At 51.7% G+C, this 18,003-nt stretch overlaps 1 protein-coding gene across 1 annotated transcript in view; it reads right to left on the bottom strand.

The window, feature by feature from the left end:
- Nucleotides 1–18,003, bottom strand: part of ipo4 (importin 4) — a 52,457-nt gene that overhangs the window by 17,159 nt on the left and 17,295 nt on the right. The window contains 10 exon segments of the mRNA XM_055666093.1: nucleotides 766–875; nucleotides 2,057–2,168; nucleotides 4,601–4,724; nucleotides 5,480–5,593; nucleotides 10,934–11,047; nucleotides 11,871–12,000; nucleotides 12,596–12,704; nucleotides 12,906–13,015; nucleotides 15,166–15,219; nucleotides 16,422–16,583. Coding sequence (XP_055522068.1) covers nucleotides 766–875; nucleotides 2,057–2,168; nucleotides 4,601–4,724; nucleotides 5,480–5,593; nucleotides 10,934–11,047; nucleotides 11,871–12,000; nucleotides 12,596–12,704; nucleotides 12,906–13,015; nucleotides 15,166–15,219; nucleotides 16,422–16,583 — 1,139 coding nt within the window.

The raw sequence follows: 18,003 nt of genomic DNA, 5'->3' as shown, positions 1-18,003 counted from the left end.
AATCAAGAATCTATCTATCTCTGCCTTAAATATATCCACTGACTTGTGGCGTCCACAGCCTTCTGTGACAATGAGTTCCACAGATTCACCACCCTCTGACTAAAGAAATTCCTCCTCATCTCCTTCCTAAAGGAACATCCTTTAATTCTGAGGCTGTGACCTCTGGTCCAAGACTCTCCCACTAGTGGAAACATCCTCTCCACATCCACTTTGTCCAGGCCTTTCATCGGGGCAACTGAATCATCCCTCCTACCACAACCAGAGAGCAGTCCGGAACTGCTATCTCCCAATTTGGTGACCCTGGGCCTATCCTTGATCGAACTTTGCGGGCTTTACCTTGCACTAAACGTTATTCACTGATCATGTGTCTGTACACTTTAGATGGCTTGATTGTAATCGTGTGTTGTCTTCCCGCTGACTGGTTAGCACGCAACAGCTTTTCACTGTACCTCGGTACACGTGACAATAAACTGAAATTTCAGAAAGTTTCACTGGATGAAGGGGAACTTAAACGAGGACATTGCTGGCTGTGTCCCAGTCACCCATGTTGAAGCCCCCTCCGCTGGCTCTCCGTAACCAGGGGTCAGCAAGCAGAGGGGGGGTGGGGGGTGGGATCCCTAGCTATCTCCCTGGGCAGCCGATGGCATGAACCGGGGGGGATGAGGGGTTTGTCTCGGGCTTGGATGTGCCTGTTTAATTTCCCAGGCCGTGCCAGCGTTGGTTGGCGGGCAGGGTCACGCTCACGGCGGCAGTGCCAGCCCCTACCCGGTGATGTCGGCATCGTCTTCCTCCTCCTCCTCCTCGGTGATGGGCTCGTCCTCATCCAGGTCATCATCCAGCAGCAGGAAGGTCTTGCTGTCGTTGTCATAGTGGGCCTGCACAGGGTGGGCACACGCCAGCTCGTACTTTAGTTTACGGATCCAGCGCAGAAACAGGCCCTTCGGCCCACCGGGTCCGCGCCGACCAGCGATCCCCGCACATTAACACTAGCCCACACACACACACCAGGGACAATTTACTATTTTACTGAGGCCAATTAACCTGCAAACCTGCACGTCTTTGGAGTGTGGGAGGAAACCGGAGATCCCAGAGGAAAACCCGTGCAGGTCACGGGGAGAACGCACAAACTCCGTACAGGCAGCACCCGTAGTCAGGATGGAACCTGGGTCTCTGGCGCTGTGAGGCAGCAGCTCCACCCGCTGTGCCACTGTGCCATGCTGGGTGGGCACCCTCACCTACAGACTCAAAACCTGCAGGGATCTCTGCAGGAAGAACGCATCAGGGCTGAGAGGACTGATCATTTCTCCGGCTGTAACAGAACAGGAGCCTTCTGCTGAAAGAATGACTGTGAATTATAGATGGACACAAATTGCTAGAGTAACTAAGATTGAAGAAGGGTCCTGACCTGAAACGCCACCCATCCTCAGATGCTGCCTGACCCGCTGAGTTAAGTCAAGTCAAGTCAAGTTTATTTGTCACATACACATACGAGATGTGCAGTGAAATGAAAGTTACTCGAGCATTTTGTGTCTATCTTTGTGAATGCGCAGAATCTTTTACCCAGACTAAGGGAATCAAGAACTAGAGGACATAGGTTTATGTAGAGGGGAAAAGATTGAATAAGAACCTGAGGGGCAACTTCTTTACACAGAGGGTGGTGGGTGTATGGAACGAGCTGCCAGAGGAGGTAGTTGAGGCTGGGACTATAACAACGTTTCAAAAACATCTGGACAGGTACATGGATAGGACAGGTTTAGAGGGATATGGGCCAAGCAAGGGCAGGTGAGACTAGTGTAGATGGGACGGGCAAGTTTCCACACTGTGTGAGTCCAGACTGCAGGCAGCAGAGCTATGGTTAGGTGACGGAGGTGGGAGACAGGCCAGGCAGTCCAAACGTGAAGAGGAGATGACTCCAACCTCTCGGCTAAAGGAAAATCGGCCACTTGCATGTCTTTGTTCAATGGACAGGTGGAGGGAGAGAGTGTCGAGACATTTTGGGCGAGTGCCGCACCCATGTCCACGTGGCCGGGAGGAGACCGACGCAGTTAACCCTTACCGTCACCCCTTCCGTGGACTTGATGGACAGCAGCATGACGGTGGTCATCTTCTCCAGGTGAGGGGCCATGCCCGGTCCCATCACCACCGACAGGGCAGCAAACAGGCTGTAGCTGCAGAGGAAGCAGGAGGTCAGAGCCCCGGGGCCGGGCACACAACGCCGACACGCGAGGGGCTGCACACCCAGAGTCTGGAGCAAAACACAAACTGCTGGAGGAGCTCAGTGGGCAGGGAGCAGAGAACAGCACAGCACAAACAGCGGGACAATAGACAATAGGTGCAGGAGTAGAGGCCATTCGGCCCTTCGAGCCAGCACCGCCATTGAATGTGATCATGGCTGATCATCCACAAACAGTAACCCGTTCCTGCCTTCTCCCCATATCCCCTGATTCCGCTATCTTTAGAAACATAGAAATTAGGTGCAGGAGTAGGCCATTCGGCCCTTCGAGCCTGCACCGCCATTCAATATGATCATGGCTGATCATCCAACTCAGTATCCCGTACCTGCCTTCTCTCCATACCCTCTGATCCCCTTAGCCACAAGGGCCACATCTAACTCCCTCTTAAATATAGCCAATGAACTGGCCTCAACTACCCTCTGTGGCAGAGAGTTCCAGAGATTCACCACTCTTTAAGAGCCCTATCTAGGTCTCTCTTGAAAGTATCCAGAGAACCGGCCTCCACCGCACTAACAGAGGCAGAGAATCACAACTCTCTGTGTGAAAAAGTGTTTCCTTGTCTCCATTCTAAACGGCTTACCCCTTATTCTTAAACTGTGTGGCCCCTGGTTCTGGACGCCCCCAACATCGGGAACATGTTTCCCACCTCTAGCGTGTCGAAACACTTAATAATCTTATAAGTTTCAATAAGATATCCTCTCATCCTTCTAAATTCCAGAGTGTACAAGCCCAGCCGCTCCATTCTCTCAGCATATGACAGTCCCGCCATCCCTGGGAATTAACCTGGTGAACCTACGCTGGGCTCCCTCAATAGCAAGAATAAGGGAGCAGCGAACTGTGCAGCACAAACTGCTGGAGTAACTCAGCGGGACAGGCAGCATCTCTGGAGTGAAGGAATGGGTGACATTTTGGGTCGAGACCCTTCTTCAGACTGAGGGTCAGGGGAGAGGGAGTCTACCGATATGGGGGGGGGGGGGGGGGGTAGGGTGTGAAAACGATAGATCAAAGCAAAGATGGTAAGGAAATGTAGAATGGTTTATTGCCAGCTGAGGGGGCAAATAATCAGTAAAATTAGTCAGGACAGTGAAACTAGTCGGAGAACGAGGGTGGGGGAGGGGATGGAGAGAGAGGGAAAGCAAGGGTCACTTGAAGTTAGAGAAGTCAATGTTCATACTTGGTGCAAGCTGCCCAAGCAAAGTATAAGGTGCTGGGTACACAAAAAAGCTGGAGAAATTCAGCGGGTGCAGCAGCATCTATGGAGCGAAGGAAATAGGCAACGTTTCGTGCCGAAACGTTGCCTATTTCCTTCGCTCCATAGATGCTGCTGCACCCGCTGAGTTTCTCCAGCTTTTTTGTGTACCTTCGATTTTCCAGCATCTGCAGTTCCTTCTTAAACAAAATATAACATGCCTTCTTAAACAAAAATTTGAGTCTAGGAGCAGGGAAGTTCTACTGCAGTTGTACAGGGTCTTGGTGAGACCACACCAGGAGTATTGCGTACAGTTTTGGTCTCCTAATCTGAGGAAAGACATTCTTGCCATAGAAGGAGTGCAGAGAAGGTTCACCAGACTGATTCCTGGGATGTCAGGACTTTCATATGAAGAAAGACTGGATAGACTCGGTTTGTACTCACTAGAATTTAGAAGATTGAGGGGGATCTTATAGAAACTTACAAAATTCTTAAGGGGTTGGACAGGCTAGATGCAGGAAGATTGTTCCCGATGTTGGGGAAGTCCAGAACAAGGGGCCACACACAGTTTAAGGATAAGGGGGAAATCTTTTAGTACCGAGATGAGGAAAACTTTTTTCACACAGAGAGTGGTGAATCTCTGGAATTCTCTGCCGCAGAAGGTAGTTGAGGCCAGTTCAGTGGCTATATTTAAGAGGGAGTTAGATGTGGCCCTTGTGGCTAAAGGGATCAGGGGGTATGGAGAGAAGGCAGGAACAGGATACTGAGTTGGATGATCAGCCATGATCATATTGAATGGCAGTGCAGGCTCGAAGGGCCAAATGGCCTACACCTGCACCTATCTTCTATGTTTCTATAAGGTGCTGTTCCCCCAATGTGCGCTGGGCCTCACTCTGACTGTTCCTTATCATCGTATACTTTGATCTGGTCGTTTTCACACCTTACCCTTGCATATCTCCAGGCTCCCTCTAAACCCGACTCTCCCTACACGTTTGGGATGGGGGTCGGCAGTGGGTTTGTTGAAGGGTTGGCTTCAGGTGACGAGGGGGAAGCACACTTGCTCGGATGTTCCCGGGTTGGTCATGTGGGGAGTATGGAGATGGCCAGAGGCGTTGACCATGCCGAGGGGTAGGGGGGGGAGCGAGTCTCTGGAGGTGACAAATGAGAGGAGGCTTACGTGCACCGACGCAGGTCAGGGTCATCCACGTGGTCAATGAGGTTGAGGCCAAGTTGGCAGCACTCCTCCGACAGCGGCAAGAAGACGTCTTTCCCAATGGTCCGTGCAAGCACCCCCAGAGTTTCTGCAAGGTGACAACTGTTACGTTTCTGAGGTCCCGCTCCTCATTGCTGCCTCAACATCACCAGCAGATTACACCCTCCGTATAAACCTCCCTGCCCAAGGCAGCGACAATGTGGGCAACAGGATGGAGATCTCTACACCGGTCCTTCCATCCAACCATTCCCTGCTTCCACACTGTGTAACTCCCACTGGTGAGGTGCTCCCTCAGTACCCTCCCTTCCACTGTGGTCCACAGGTGATCCCTAACCCCCCCCCTCTCCCAGTGCGGTCATTAACCCCCCTCTCCCACAGTGCGGCATTCCCTTACCCCCCCCCCTCTCCACAGTGCGGTGATCCCTAACCCCCCTCTCCCACAGTGCGGCATTCCCTTACCCCCCCCCCCCCTCTCCCACAGTGCGGTGATCCCTAACCCCCCTCTCCCACAGTGCGGCATTCCCTTACCCCCCCCCCCCCCTCTCCACAGTGCGGTGATCCCTAACCCCCTCTCCCACAGTGCGGCATTCCCTTACCCCCCCCCCCCCTCTCCACAGTGCGGTGATCCCTAACCCCCGTCTCCCAGTGGGGCACTCCCTTACCCCCCCCCCCTCTCCACAGTGCGGTGATCCCCAACCCCCCCCCTCTCCCACAGTGCGGCACTCCCTCACCCCCCCCCCCCCCAGCCCACAGTGTTGCGCTCCCACAGCCTCTGAGGCCCCTCTCGGCCTTCCCCACGAAGGCCCCCAGCACGGCGGCGAGGCACGGAGAGGCGAGACTCACCCAGGGACTGGATCTGGACCTGCCGCAGCTCCTCGCTGGTGTTGACCAAGTAGCCTTTCAGCTGCACAATCACGGCCTGGAAGTAGGGCAGCAGGGCCTCTTTGGCAGCGCTGGCTGACGGGTCGACAGGTAACCAACGCCAGGGGGACGGGGGCAATAAAGAACCGGTCAGTCTGCACAACGGAGGTGACTGGGGAAGCCCAGGGTTTCCGTGCTTGGCAGGAGGGGAGGAAAACAACTCGGGAGGAGGAAGGGGGCAAGGAGGGAGGGGGGGGGACGTCTGAGATGAAATGACTTAAAGTTAGAGAAGAAATGTTGATACCGCTGGGTTGTAAGTGGATTTAGTGTTCAAGAAGGGACTGCAGATGCTGGAAGATCGAAGGTACACAAAAATGCTGGAGAAACTCAGCGGGTGCAGCAGCATCTATGGAACGAAGGAAATAGGCGACGTTTCGGGCCGATACCCTTCTTCAGACTGAATTTGTGGATGAAGTAAGTGGATTTAGTTTAGTTTAGTTTAGAGATACAGCGCGGAAACAGGCCCTTCAGCCCACCGGGGACCAGCAATCCCCGCACACAAACGCTATCCTACACACACTTACATTTACCAAGCCAATTAACCTACAAACCTGCACGTCTGGAGCCTGTCAGTTTATTGGCTTGGTCCCTAGTGTGTGTAGAGTAGTGTAAGTATGCGTGGATCGCTGGTCGATGCGGTCGGTCGGTCGATCGCTTATTTCCTCGCTGTATCACTAAACTAAATGATTGGGATACACACAAAATGCTGGAGTAACTCAGCGGGTCTCGACCCGAAACGTCGCCCATTCCTTCTCTCCAAAGATGCTGCCTCACCCGCTGAGTAACTGCAGCATTTTGTGTCTACATTTGGTTTTACCAGTATCTGCAGTTCTTTCCGACACATCATTGGCTGCAACCTTCCCTCCATTGATGAACTGTACACTGCAAGGGCCAGGAAGCGAGTGGGTAAGATCATCTCTGACCCCTCTCACCCTGGCCACAAACTCTTTGAATCACTTCCCTCTGGAAGTGCAGAGGGAAGTGCAGAACGTGCAGATAGCCATTAATGATTATGATATAGTTGGGATCACGGAGACATGGCTCCAGGGTGACCAAACAGGAACTGAGAAAGTCGTGGACAGCACGTACAGTGAGTTGGTCACACCGCAGGTAAAAGGTAAGAGGACGGAAGGGGAACGGGTGGCCAATAGTCAGCAAAGCAGTAGGCAGGTAGTGCAGGAGTCCCCTGCGGTCATCTCCCTCCTAAACAGGTATACCATTTTGGAAACTGTTGAGGGAGATTGCTCATCAGGGGAATGCAGCAGCAGCCAAGTTCATGGCACCATGGGTGGCTCTGCGGCACATGAGGGGGGGAAAAAGAGTGGAAGGGCAATAGTAATAGGGGATTCAATTGTCAGGGGAATAGATAGGCGTTTCTGCGGCCGCAAAAGAGACTCCAGGATGGTATGTTGCCTCCCTGGTGCAAGGGTCAGGGATGTCACTGAACGGCTGCAGAACATTCTGGAGGGGGAGGGTGAACAGCCAGTTGTCGTGGTGCATATTGGCACCAACGATATAGGTAAAAAAAGGGATGAGGTCCTAAAGGATGAGGATAGGGAGCTAGGAGATAAGCTTAAAAGTAGGACCTCAAAGGTAATAATCTCTGGATTACTACCAGTACCACTGGCCAGTCAGAGCAGAAATAGGAGGATATTGCAGATGAATACGTGGCTTGAAAAATGGTGCAAGGGGGAGGGATTCAAATTTTTAGGGCATTGGAACCAGTTCTGGGGGAGGTGGGACCAGTACAAACAGGACGGTCTGCACCTGGACTGGAATGGAACCAATGTCCTTGGGGGGGGGGTGTTTGCTACTGCTGTCGGGGAGGATTTAAACTAATGTGGCAGGGGGATGGGTACAAGAGCAGAGGGGCAGGGGGGTGTAAAATGAAGGTAGAAGCAATAGGTAGCAAGGTGAAAAGTAAAAGTGGCAGGCAGACAAAACCAGGGCAAAAATCAAAAAGGGACACTTTTCAACATAATTGTATAAGGGGTAAGAGCGTTGTAAAAACAAGCCTGAAGGCTTTGTGTCTCAATGCAAGGAGTATTCGTAATAAGGTGGATGAGTTGAACGTGCAGATAGCCATTAATGATTATGATATAGTTGGGATCACGGAGACATGGCTCCAGGGTGACCAAGGCTGGGAGCTGAACATCCCGGGATATTCAATATTCAGGAGGGATAGAGAGAAAGGAAAAGGAGGTGGGGTAGTGTTGCTGGTTAGAGAGGAGATTAACGCAATGGAAAGGAAGGACATTAGTTTGGAGGATGTGGAATCGGTATGGGTAGAGCTGCGAAACAATAAGGGGCAGAAAACGCTGGTGGGTGTTGTGTACAGGCCACCTAACAGTAGTAGTGAAGTTGGGGATGGCATCAAACAGGAAATTAGAAATGCTTGCGACAAAGGCAAAGCAGTTATAATGGGTGACTTCAATCTACATATAGATTGGGTGAATCAAACTGGCAGGGGTGCTGAGGAAGAGGATTTCTTGGAATGTATACGGGATAGTTATCTAAACCAACATGTAGAGGAACCAACGAGAGAGCTGGCTATTTTAGACTGGGTATTGAGTAATGAGGAAGGGTTAGTTAGTAGTCTTGTTGTGCGTGGCCCCTTGGGCAAGAGTGACCATAATATGGTTGAGTTCTTCATTAGGATGGAGAGTGACATTGTTAATTCAGAAACAATGGTTTTGAACTTAAAGAAAGGTAACTTTGAGGGTATGAGACGTGAATTGGCCAAGATTGACTGGCAATTAATTCTAAAAGGGTTGACGGTGGATATGCAATGGAAGGCATTTAAAGACTGCATGGATGAACTACAAAAATTGTTCATCCCAGTTTGGCAAAAGAATAAATCAGGGAAGGTAGTGCATCCATGGATAACAAGGGAAATCAGGGATAGTATCAAAGCAAAGGATGATGCGTACAAACTAGCCAGAAAAAGCAGCATACCGGAGGACTGGGAGAAATTCAGAGACCAGCAGAGGAGGACGAAGGGCTTAATTAGAAAAGGAAAAATGGATTATGAAAGAAAACTGGCAGTGAACATAAAATCTGACTGCAAAAGTTTTTATAGATATGTGAAAAGAAAGAGATTAGTTAAAACAAATGTAGGTCCCTTGCAGTCAGAAACACGTGAGTTGATCATGGGGAACCAGGATATGGCGGACCAATTGAATAACTACTTTGGTTCCGTCTTCACTAAGGAAGACATAAATGATCTGCCGGAAATAGCAGGGGCCCGCGGGTCAAAGGAGGTGGAGGAATTGAGTGAAATCCAGGTTAGTCGGGAAGTGGTGTTGGGTAAATTGAATGGATTAAAGGCCGATAAATCCCCAGGGCCAGATAGGCTGCATCCCAGAGTACTTAAGGAAGTAGCTCCAGAAATAGTGGATGCATTAGTAATAATCTTTCAAAACTCCTTAGATTCTGGAGTAGTTCCTGAAGATTGGCGGGTAGCAAACGTAACCCCACTTTTTAAGAAGGGAGGGAGAGAGAAAACGGGGAATTACAGACCAGTTAGCCTAACATCGGTAGTGGGGAAACTGCTAGAGTCAGTTATTAAAGATGGGATAGCAGCACATTTAGAAAGTGGTGAAATCATTGGACAAAGTCAGCATGGATTTACGAAAGGTAAATCATGTCTGACGAATCTTATAGAATTTTTCGAGGATGTAACTAGTAGCGTGGATAGGGGAGAACCAGTGGATGTGGTGTATCTGGACTTCCAGAAGGCTTTCGACAAGGTCCCACATAAGAGATTAGTATACAAACTTAAAGCACATGGCATTGGGGGTTCAGTATTGATGTGGATAGAGAACTGGCTGGCAAACAGGAAGCAAAGAGTAGGAGTAAACGGGTCCTTTTCACAATGGCAGGCAGTGACTAGTGGGGTACCGCAAGGCTCAGTACTGGGACAATATATATTAATGATCTGGATGAGGGAATTGAAGGCAATATCTCCAAGTTTGCGGATGACACTAAGCTGGGGGGCAGTGTTAGGTGTGAGGAGGATGCTAGGAGACTGCAAGGTGACTTGGATAGGCTGGGTGAGTGGGCAAATGTTTGGCAGATGCAGTTTAATGTGGATAAATGTGAGGTTATCCATTTTGGTGGCAAAACGGGAAAGCAGATTATTATCTAAAACGGTGGCCGATTGGGAAAGGGGGAGATGCAGCGAGACCTGGGTGTCATGGTACACCAGTCATTGAAGGTAGGCATGCAGGTGCAGCAGGCAGTAAAGAAAGCGAATGGCATGTTGGCTTCATAGCAAGAGGATTTGAGTATAGGAGCAGGGAGGTTCTACTGCAGTTGTATAGGGTCTTGGTGAGACCACACCTGGAGTATTGCGTGCAGTTTTGGTCTCCAAATCTGAGGAAGGACATTATTGCCATAGAGGGAGTGCAGAGAAGGTTCACCAGACTGATTCCTGGGATGTCAGGACTGTCTTATGAAGAAAGACTGGATAGACTTGGTTTATACTCTCTAGAGTTTAGGAGATTGAGAGGGGATCTTATAGAAACTTACAAAATTCTTAAGGGGTTGGACAGGCTAGATGCAGGAAGATTGTTTCCGATGTTGGGGAAGTCCAGGACAAGGGGTCACAGCTTAAGGATAAGGGGGAAATCCTTTAAAACCGAGATGAGGAGAACCTTTTTCACACAGAGAGTGGTGAATCTCTGGAACTCTCTGCCACAGAGGGTAGTTGAGGCCAGTTCATTGGCTATATTTAAGAGGGAGTTAGATGTGGCCCTTGTGGCCAAGGGGATCAGAGGGTATGGAGAAAAGGCAGGTACGGGATACTGAGTTGGATGATCAGCCATGATCATATTAAATGGCGGTGCAGGCTCGAAGGGCCGAATGGCCTACTCCTGCACCTAATTTCTATGTTTCTATGTTTCTATGACTCCGGACTCTCAAAGCTGCCACGGCCAGACATAAAGACAGCTTTTTTTCCACGAGTAGTAACTAATCTGTAGCCTTCTTTTGCTCTGGTATTTTATTTAATTCACATGTTTAATCAATAGTGTTTTATTATTAATGTTGAATCTTTTATGTGTCATTCCTAACTGTCACTGTATGTCATGTTGTCACTTGCGGGCGGAGCGCAAAGACAAATTCCTTGTATGTGAATACTTGGCCAATAGACTTATTCATTCATTAATTGATCCCTAAATAATTGGGATGACATGGATGTAAGGGCAGTGCAGAGCAAGGCAGGAGCTGAGACGGGATTGTGACAATGCTTGTGAACTGGGGCACGGTGACACGCTTGAAGCATGGACTCGGAGAGGGGAGGGAGTGAGAAGGTGGCAAAGCATGAGGCAGCGGGCACGTTCATTCCATGAGCGACGACAGCCGATCCACACTCACCGATTGCACCGATGGCACTGACCGCCAGCTCCTTGACCCGGCTACTGCTGGTCGAACAGAGAGCAGTCAACATCCGGTCCATTAGTGTGGGTAGGTAGGGCTCGATCTTCTTCCCTGCCGCACAAGGGACAAGCGGTAAGCAGCCAGGAGCACTGACCCACAGTAAACCCCCACAAACTATAGGAGCACTGGCCCACAGTAAACCCCCACACACTACAGTACAGGAGCACTGACCCCCACACACTACAGTACAGGAGCACTGACCCACAGTAAACCCCACACACACTACAGTACAGGAGCACTGACCCACAGTAACCCCCACACACACTACAGTACAGGAGCACTGACCCACAGTAACCCCCACACACACTACAGTACAGGAGCACTGGCCCACAGTAAACCCCCACACACTACAGTACAGGAGCACTGACCCACAGTAAACCCCCCCACACACTACAGTACAGGAGCACTGACCCACAAACAACCCCCCACACACCACAGTACAGGAGCACTGACCCACAGTAACCCCCCACACACTACAGTACAGGAGCACTGACCCACAGTAAACCCCCCACACACTACAGTACAGGAGCACTGACCCACAGTAACCCCCACACACACTACAGTACAGGAGCACTGGCCCACAATAAACCCCCCCACACACTACAGTACAGGCGCACTGACCCACAATAACCCCACACTCTACAGTACAGGAGCACTGACCCACAATACCCCCCACACACTACAGTACAGGAGCACTGACCCACAATAAACCCCCACACACTACAGTACAGGAGCACTGACCCACAGTAAACCTCCACACACCGCCTGTGTCCAGGAGAGAGGTTCAAAAAGCCGAGGACAGACTCTAGACCCCTGGCCCGAGACGTGAATCCAGCGCAGCGCCAGTCTGGTGATCTTGGTGCTGCCAGCTTACCCAGATTCTCCACAAAGTTTTCCAGGGCGTAGTAGGCCTTGGTGAGGTGGCCCCCCTTCGAGTTGTCGATGGTGCCCAGGTAGTTGAGGAGCAGTGGCATGATCTCATCGGAATATTTGCTGATATCCGGCTGCAGAGGAAGAGGGAGGGAGGGTGGGCGGGCATCAGTGAAACGACTCCCCCCCCCCCCCCCCCAATCGGCAGCGGGGGGGGGCAAGAAGGGAGGGGTGGGCAAGGCGAGGGTGGAGCCGATGTGTCGGGCGGCTATCCCTGGGTCACCGGCAGAGAGGGGGGGGGGGGGGGGGGGGGGGGAGGAGGAGGACGGAGCAACTGGAAGCAGACACACGAGGGGAGCGAGCAGAAATCTCACTTACACACCCTCCATAAGCTGAACAACCTTGAGAGGGAGAGAGGGGGGAACAAGAGACATAGACGGAGAGTGGGAGACAGGGGAGGGGGAGAGAAAGGGATGGGGGGGGAACGAGTGGGTGGGCGAGAGGGATTGGGGGAGAGGGAGAGACACAGAGGGAGAAGGAGAGACAGAGAGGGAGAAGGGGAGAGAGGGAGGGGAGTGGGAGAGGGAGATACAGGGAAAGGGAGAGGGGAGGGGAAAGGGAGAGAGGGGGAGAGGGAGGAGAGACAGAGAGAGGGGGAAGGGGGGGAATAGAAGGGGGAGGGGAGAGGGAGAGAGGGAGAGGGAGAGAGGAACAGTGGGTGAGGCCTACCTGCAGGAACTCGGAGAACTGTCCCAGGGCAAAGAGTGCAGCGTTCCTCACCACCTGGCTCTGGTCTGCCAGCGCTTGGCACATGCACTGCAGCATGGGGTGGAGGTGCCTGCAAGGATGGGGCGGCAGGTGAGGGGCATGGACACACAGGAGACAACAACATTCACACACTGTTACACGGGTACAGATGGTGTCCACACCGTTACTGACAGTGTTGACTGCCGGTACTGCTGTCTGTTTACAGGGGGGGGGGGGGGGGGGCCTTGTTTGCCGGTCGGGCTCCGTCGGCGGGCGGGCAGGCGGCACTCACTTTTGGCGGATGTGGTCGGCACAGCCCTCTGCCAACACGGCCATGCTCATCAGACCGGCCTTCCTCTCGTACGGGTTCTCGCTCCTCAGCGCCGGCTCCATCAGCGGGGTCTGCGGGAGGACAATGCCAGCGCGCGGACAGGTTTCACTGTGACTGGTCCACGACCCACACCCGCCCGCCCCTCACCCCAGTCCCATCCCCCCGTGGCCTCCCTCTTTCTCCTGTAGACCTCTCTGTGACATCCGAGTCATATCGCACAGAGTCTGGCCCATCAGGCTAAGTTTCATTCAATATACCCACCACCATCTGTGCGGAGAAGTCTCTCCTAAATTTTTCCCCACTCCCTTTAAAACAATATACTATACTACTAGTCTGAAGAAGGGTTTCGGCCCGAAACGTTGCCTATTTCCTTCGCTCCATAGATGCTGCTGCACCCGCTGAGTTTATCCAGCTTTTTTGTATACCTTCGATTCTCCAGCATCTGCAGTTCCTTCTTAAATACTATACACTATATCTTTAAGATATACTATACTATACTATATGTTTAATGTTGCCTGGGTTTCAGCAACTAAGTTACAGAGAAAGGTTGAACAAGTTAGGGCTTTATTCTTTGGAGCGCAGAAGGTTAAAGGGGGGACTTGATAGAGGTCTTTAAAATGATGAGAGGGATAGACAGAGTTGACGTGGACAAGCTTTTCCCTTTGAGAATAGAGAAGATTCAAACAAGAGGACATGACTTCAGAATTAAGGGACAGAAGTTTAGGGGTAATATGAGGGGGAACTTCTTTACTCAGAGAGTGGTGGCTGTGTGGAATGAGCTTCCAGTGGAGGTGGTGGAGGCAGGTTCGATTTTATCATTTAAAAATAAATTGGATAGTTATATGGACGGGAAAGGTATGGAGGGTTATGGTCTGAGCGCAGGTAGATGGGACTAGGGGAGAATACGTGTTCAGCACGGACTAGAAGGGTCGAGGTGGCCTGTTTCCGTGCTGTAATTGTTATATGGTTATATGGTTATAAGAAGGAACTGCGATGCTGGAAAAATCGAAGGTAGACAAAAATGCTGGAGAAACTCAGCGGGTGAGGCAGCATCTATGGAGCGAAGGAATACGTTTCGGGTCGAGACCCGGAAGGGTCTCGACCCGAAACGTCACCTATTTCTTCGTTCCATAGATGCTGCCTCACCAGGAAAGGTCTCGACCCGAAACGTCACCTATTCATTCGCTCCATAGATGCTGCCTCACCCGCTGAGTTTCTCCAGCATTTTTGTCCACCTACTACACTATGTGTATCACTTCATAAGTGATAGGAGTAAAATTAGGCCATTCGGCCCATCAAGTCTTCTCCGTCATTCAATCATGGCTGATCTATCTCTCCCTCCTAACCCCATTTTCCTGCCTTCTAACCCATAACCCCCGACACCCGTAATAATTAAGAATCTAGCTAACCCAGCCTTAAATATATCCGCTGACTTTGCCTCCACAGCCTTCCGTGGCAAAGAATCCTACAGATTCACCACCCTCTGGCTCAAGAAATTCGTCATCTTCCTCAAAGGGCGTCCTTTAATTCTGAGGCTGTGGCCTCTAATCCTTTAGACTCTGCCACTAGTGGAAACATCCTCCCACATCTACTCGATCCAAGCCTTTCACGATTCTGTACGTTTGTAAACTCCAACGAGTACAGGTCCAGTGTCAGCATCCTGAGAAGAACTTTGGAACTCTCTGCCACAGAGGGTAGTCAAGGCCAGTTCATTGGCTATATTTAAGAGGGAGTTAGATGTGGCCCTTGTGGCTAAGGGGATCAGAGCGTATGGAGAGAAGGCAGGTACGGGATACTGAGTTGGATGATCAGCCATGATCATATTGAATGGCGGTGCAGGCTCGAAGGGCCGAATGGCCTACTCCTGCACCTAATTTCTATGTATGTTTCTATCTATGTATGTCCTCTGGTTCCTGGGGAAAATGCTGTGCATTCACTCCAGATATTCCCCTTGTGATTTTGTCCTCTATAAGATCACCCCTCATCCTCCTGCACAGCCTGCCCAATCTCTCCCTGTAACTCAGGCCCTTGTCTTGACAACATCCTTGTAAATATTCCATGCCCCCTTTCTAGTCGAGTCGCCTTGGCTGTGAGCCCTTGCCACCCCCTGTGTGGCTCCGTGCTACCCTCTGCACCCCCTCCCCTCCCCCCCCCACACTGCCCTTTGCCAACCCCCCCCCCCCCCCCTCCCCGGTCGGTCACCTCCCCAGTGGCCACTCACCAGCTGGGAGAAGAGTTTCTCTGGAGGCAAGTGGAGAGCCAGCATGTCGATGACCTGGGGGCGAGAGGACACAGGAATTACAGGCGGCGCCCAGACCCAGACCCAGGGTAGGTAGGCAGCTCTCACCATTCAGGATCCCCTGTGAACACCAGTGCAGCCTCCGCCCACAGCACTGTCATGGCACCAACGCAGCCCCTTCCCAGTACTATCACTGCACCAATGCAGCTCTGTTCCAGCACTGTTGCTGCACTGGTGCAGGTCCACCGCAGTACTGCCCTAATACCCTCCCTAGCTTTATCTGAATGGTGTCAAGTTGGGAAAGGGGGGGGAAGTACAACGGGATCGGAGGGTCCTTGTACATCAGTCTATGAAACTAAGCATGCAGGTACAGCAGGCAGTGAAGAAAGCGAATGGCATGTTGGCCTTCATAACACGAGTCGAGTATAGGAGCAAAGCGGTCCTTCTGCAGTTGTACATGGCCCTAGTGAGACCACGCCTGCAGTATTGTGTGCAGTTTTGGTCCCATAATTTGAGGAAGGACATTCTTGCTATTGAGGGAGCGCAGCGTAGGTTCACCAGGTTAATTCCCGGGATGGCGGGACTGTCATATGCTGAGAGAATGTGGAGCGGCTGGGCTTGTATACTCTGGAGTTTAGAAGGATGAGAGGGGATCTTATTGAAACATATAAGATTATTAAGGGTTTGGACACGCTAGAGGCAGGAAACATGTTCCCAATCTTGGGGGAGTCCAGAACCAGGGGCCACAGTTTAAGAATAAGGGGTAAGCCATTTAGAACGGAGATGAGGAAACACTTTTTCTCACAGAGTGGTGAATTCTCTGCCTCAGAGGGCGGTTCTCTGGATACTTTCAAGAGAGAGCTAGATAGGGCCCTTAAAGATAGCGGAGTCAGGGGATATGGGGGGAAGGCAGGAATGGGGTACTGATTGAGGATGATCAGCGGTGATCACATTGAATGGCGGTGCTGGCTCAAAGGGCCGAATGGCCTACTCCTGCACCTATTGTCTATTGTCTTAAGTCAATGTTCATACCGCTGGGTGTGTAAGCTGCCCAAGCAAAATATAAGATGCTCTTCTTCCAATGTGCGCTGGGCCCCCCCTGACAGTGGAGGAGGCCCAGGACAGAGAGGTCAGTGTGGGGATGGGAGGGGGAGCAGTTCAGGACTGCTCTGTCTTGTCGCCTGGTTTTGATGACGGTGTGACCCCCCCCCCCCCCCCCTCGTTCCCGTGCCATCCACCTGTGCAGAGAAGTGTTTTGGGGTCTGAGCCTCCACCTCGTCCTCGATATCGTCGTCCAGGTCCAGGTCCTCGGGGTCCATCTCCCCCTCGGGTGGGGGGGCGCACATGATGGGGTACAGCACGTTCAGGATGCTGGGCAGCAGCTTCTGCTTCATGACGGCCTGAGGGGCGAGGACACAAGCAGGGGCCCGACCCAGGTTAGTCCCACGACACACCACGGGGGGGGGGGGGGGATCGTGGGCTGTACTTGTGGTTTCGGCGAGGAGACCTTCATCAGTCAGAGCAATGAATATAGAATTTGGGAGGTCATGTTGCAGTTATTTAAGACATTGGTGAGGCCACATTTAGAGTATTGTGTTCAGTTTTGGGCACTGTGTTACAGGAAAGATGCTGCCAAGCTGGAAAGGGGGCAGAGCAGTGTGTAGGATGGAATTGTAGATCGACACGTAATGCTGGAGATGTCTATCTTCCGCACAAACCAGCATTCTGCACAGGAACTGCAGACGCTGGTTTAAACCAAAGGTAGACACTAAAAGCTGGAGTAACTCAGCGGGTCAGACAGCGTCTCTGGAGAAAAGGAATAGGTGACGTTTTGGGTCGAGACTCTTCAGACTTACGAGGATGTTGCCAGGACTCGAGGGTGTGAGCTACAAGGAGAGGTTGAGCAGGCGTAGACTCTATTGACTGGAGCACAGGAGGATGAGGGGTGATCTTGTAGAGGTGTACAAAATCATGAGAGGAATGGATCGGGGACATGCACAGTCTCTTGCCCAGAATAGGGGAATCGAGGACCAGAGAATATAGGTTTAAGGTGAAGGGGAAAAGATTTAATAGGAATCTGAGGGGAAACATTTTCACACAAAGGGTGGTGGGTGTGTGGAAGGAGCTGCCAGAGGTAGTTGAGGCTGGGACTATGGCATTGTTTAAGAAACATTTGGGCTGAAACATGGAAAGAACAGATTAAGAGGGATTTGGGCCAAATGCAGGCAGGTGGGACCAGTGTAGATAGGACCTGTTGGTCGGTGTGGGCACGTTGGGCCAAAGGGGTGGTTTCCACGCCGTATCACTCTGCCTTCTTCTTCTGTCGTATGTGTTTTAGACCTGGTGCTCCGTCGAGGCGAGCCAGGCCAACGTGTCATCGTCCAGGTCAATCAGACCTCGTTCACCATTTGGTGGCCGGTGTTTGGGGTGACCATGTGCTCCACTAGTCTGTGTTGGGTCCCCACACTCGCACGAGGCCCCATCTCTTCATCGCTACTCCATAGCGTCCGATGCCTGTCCTCAAGCGGTTGAGGGTTGTCCACTGCTTTTGGAGCAGGTCTTGGCCAGGGACGTCCATGGGGTAATCGATGTAATGGTGTAGCCTAGATGGTTCCGCTGACTTCCACTGGTCTCTCCATCTCGTCTTGACCCAGGCGGCCTTAGAAGCGTCACTCTGTGACTGTCTGGGCCTCTAGGAGACTGGGCAGTGGCAGGGCATGGACTGGGGCAGGGTCAGATCGCCGAGGGTGATAGGTCAAACATTCAGGGAGCAGTGGCCTCTGACCCCTGTGTCTGGAATGGAGGGGGGAGGGGTTAATC

This window comes from Leucoraja erinacea, unplaced genomic scaffold (genome assembly GCF_028641065.1).
Source record: "Leucoraja erinacea ecotype New England unplaced genomic scaffold, Leri_hhj_1 Leri_189S, whole genome shotgun sequence".
NCBI lineage: Eukaryota > Metazoa > Chordata > Chondrichthyes > Rajiformes > Rajidae > Leucoraja > Leucoraja erinaceus.
This window is presented reverse-complemented; position numbering and strand designations above follow the sequence as displayed.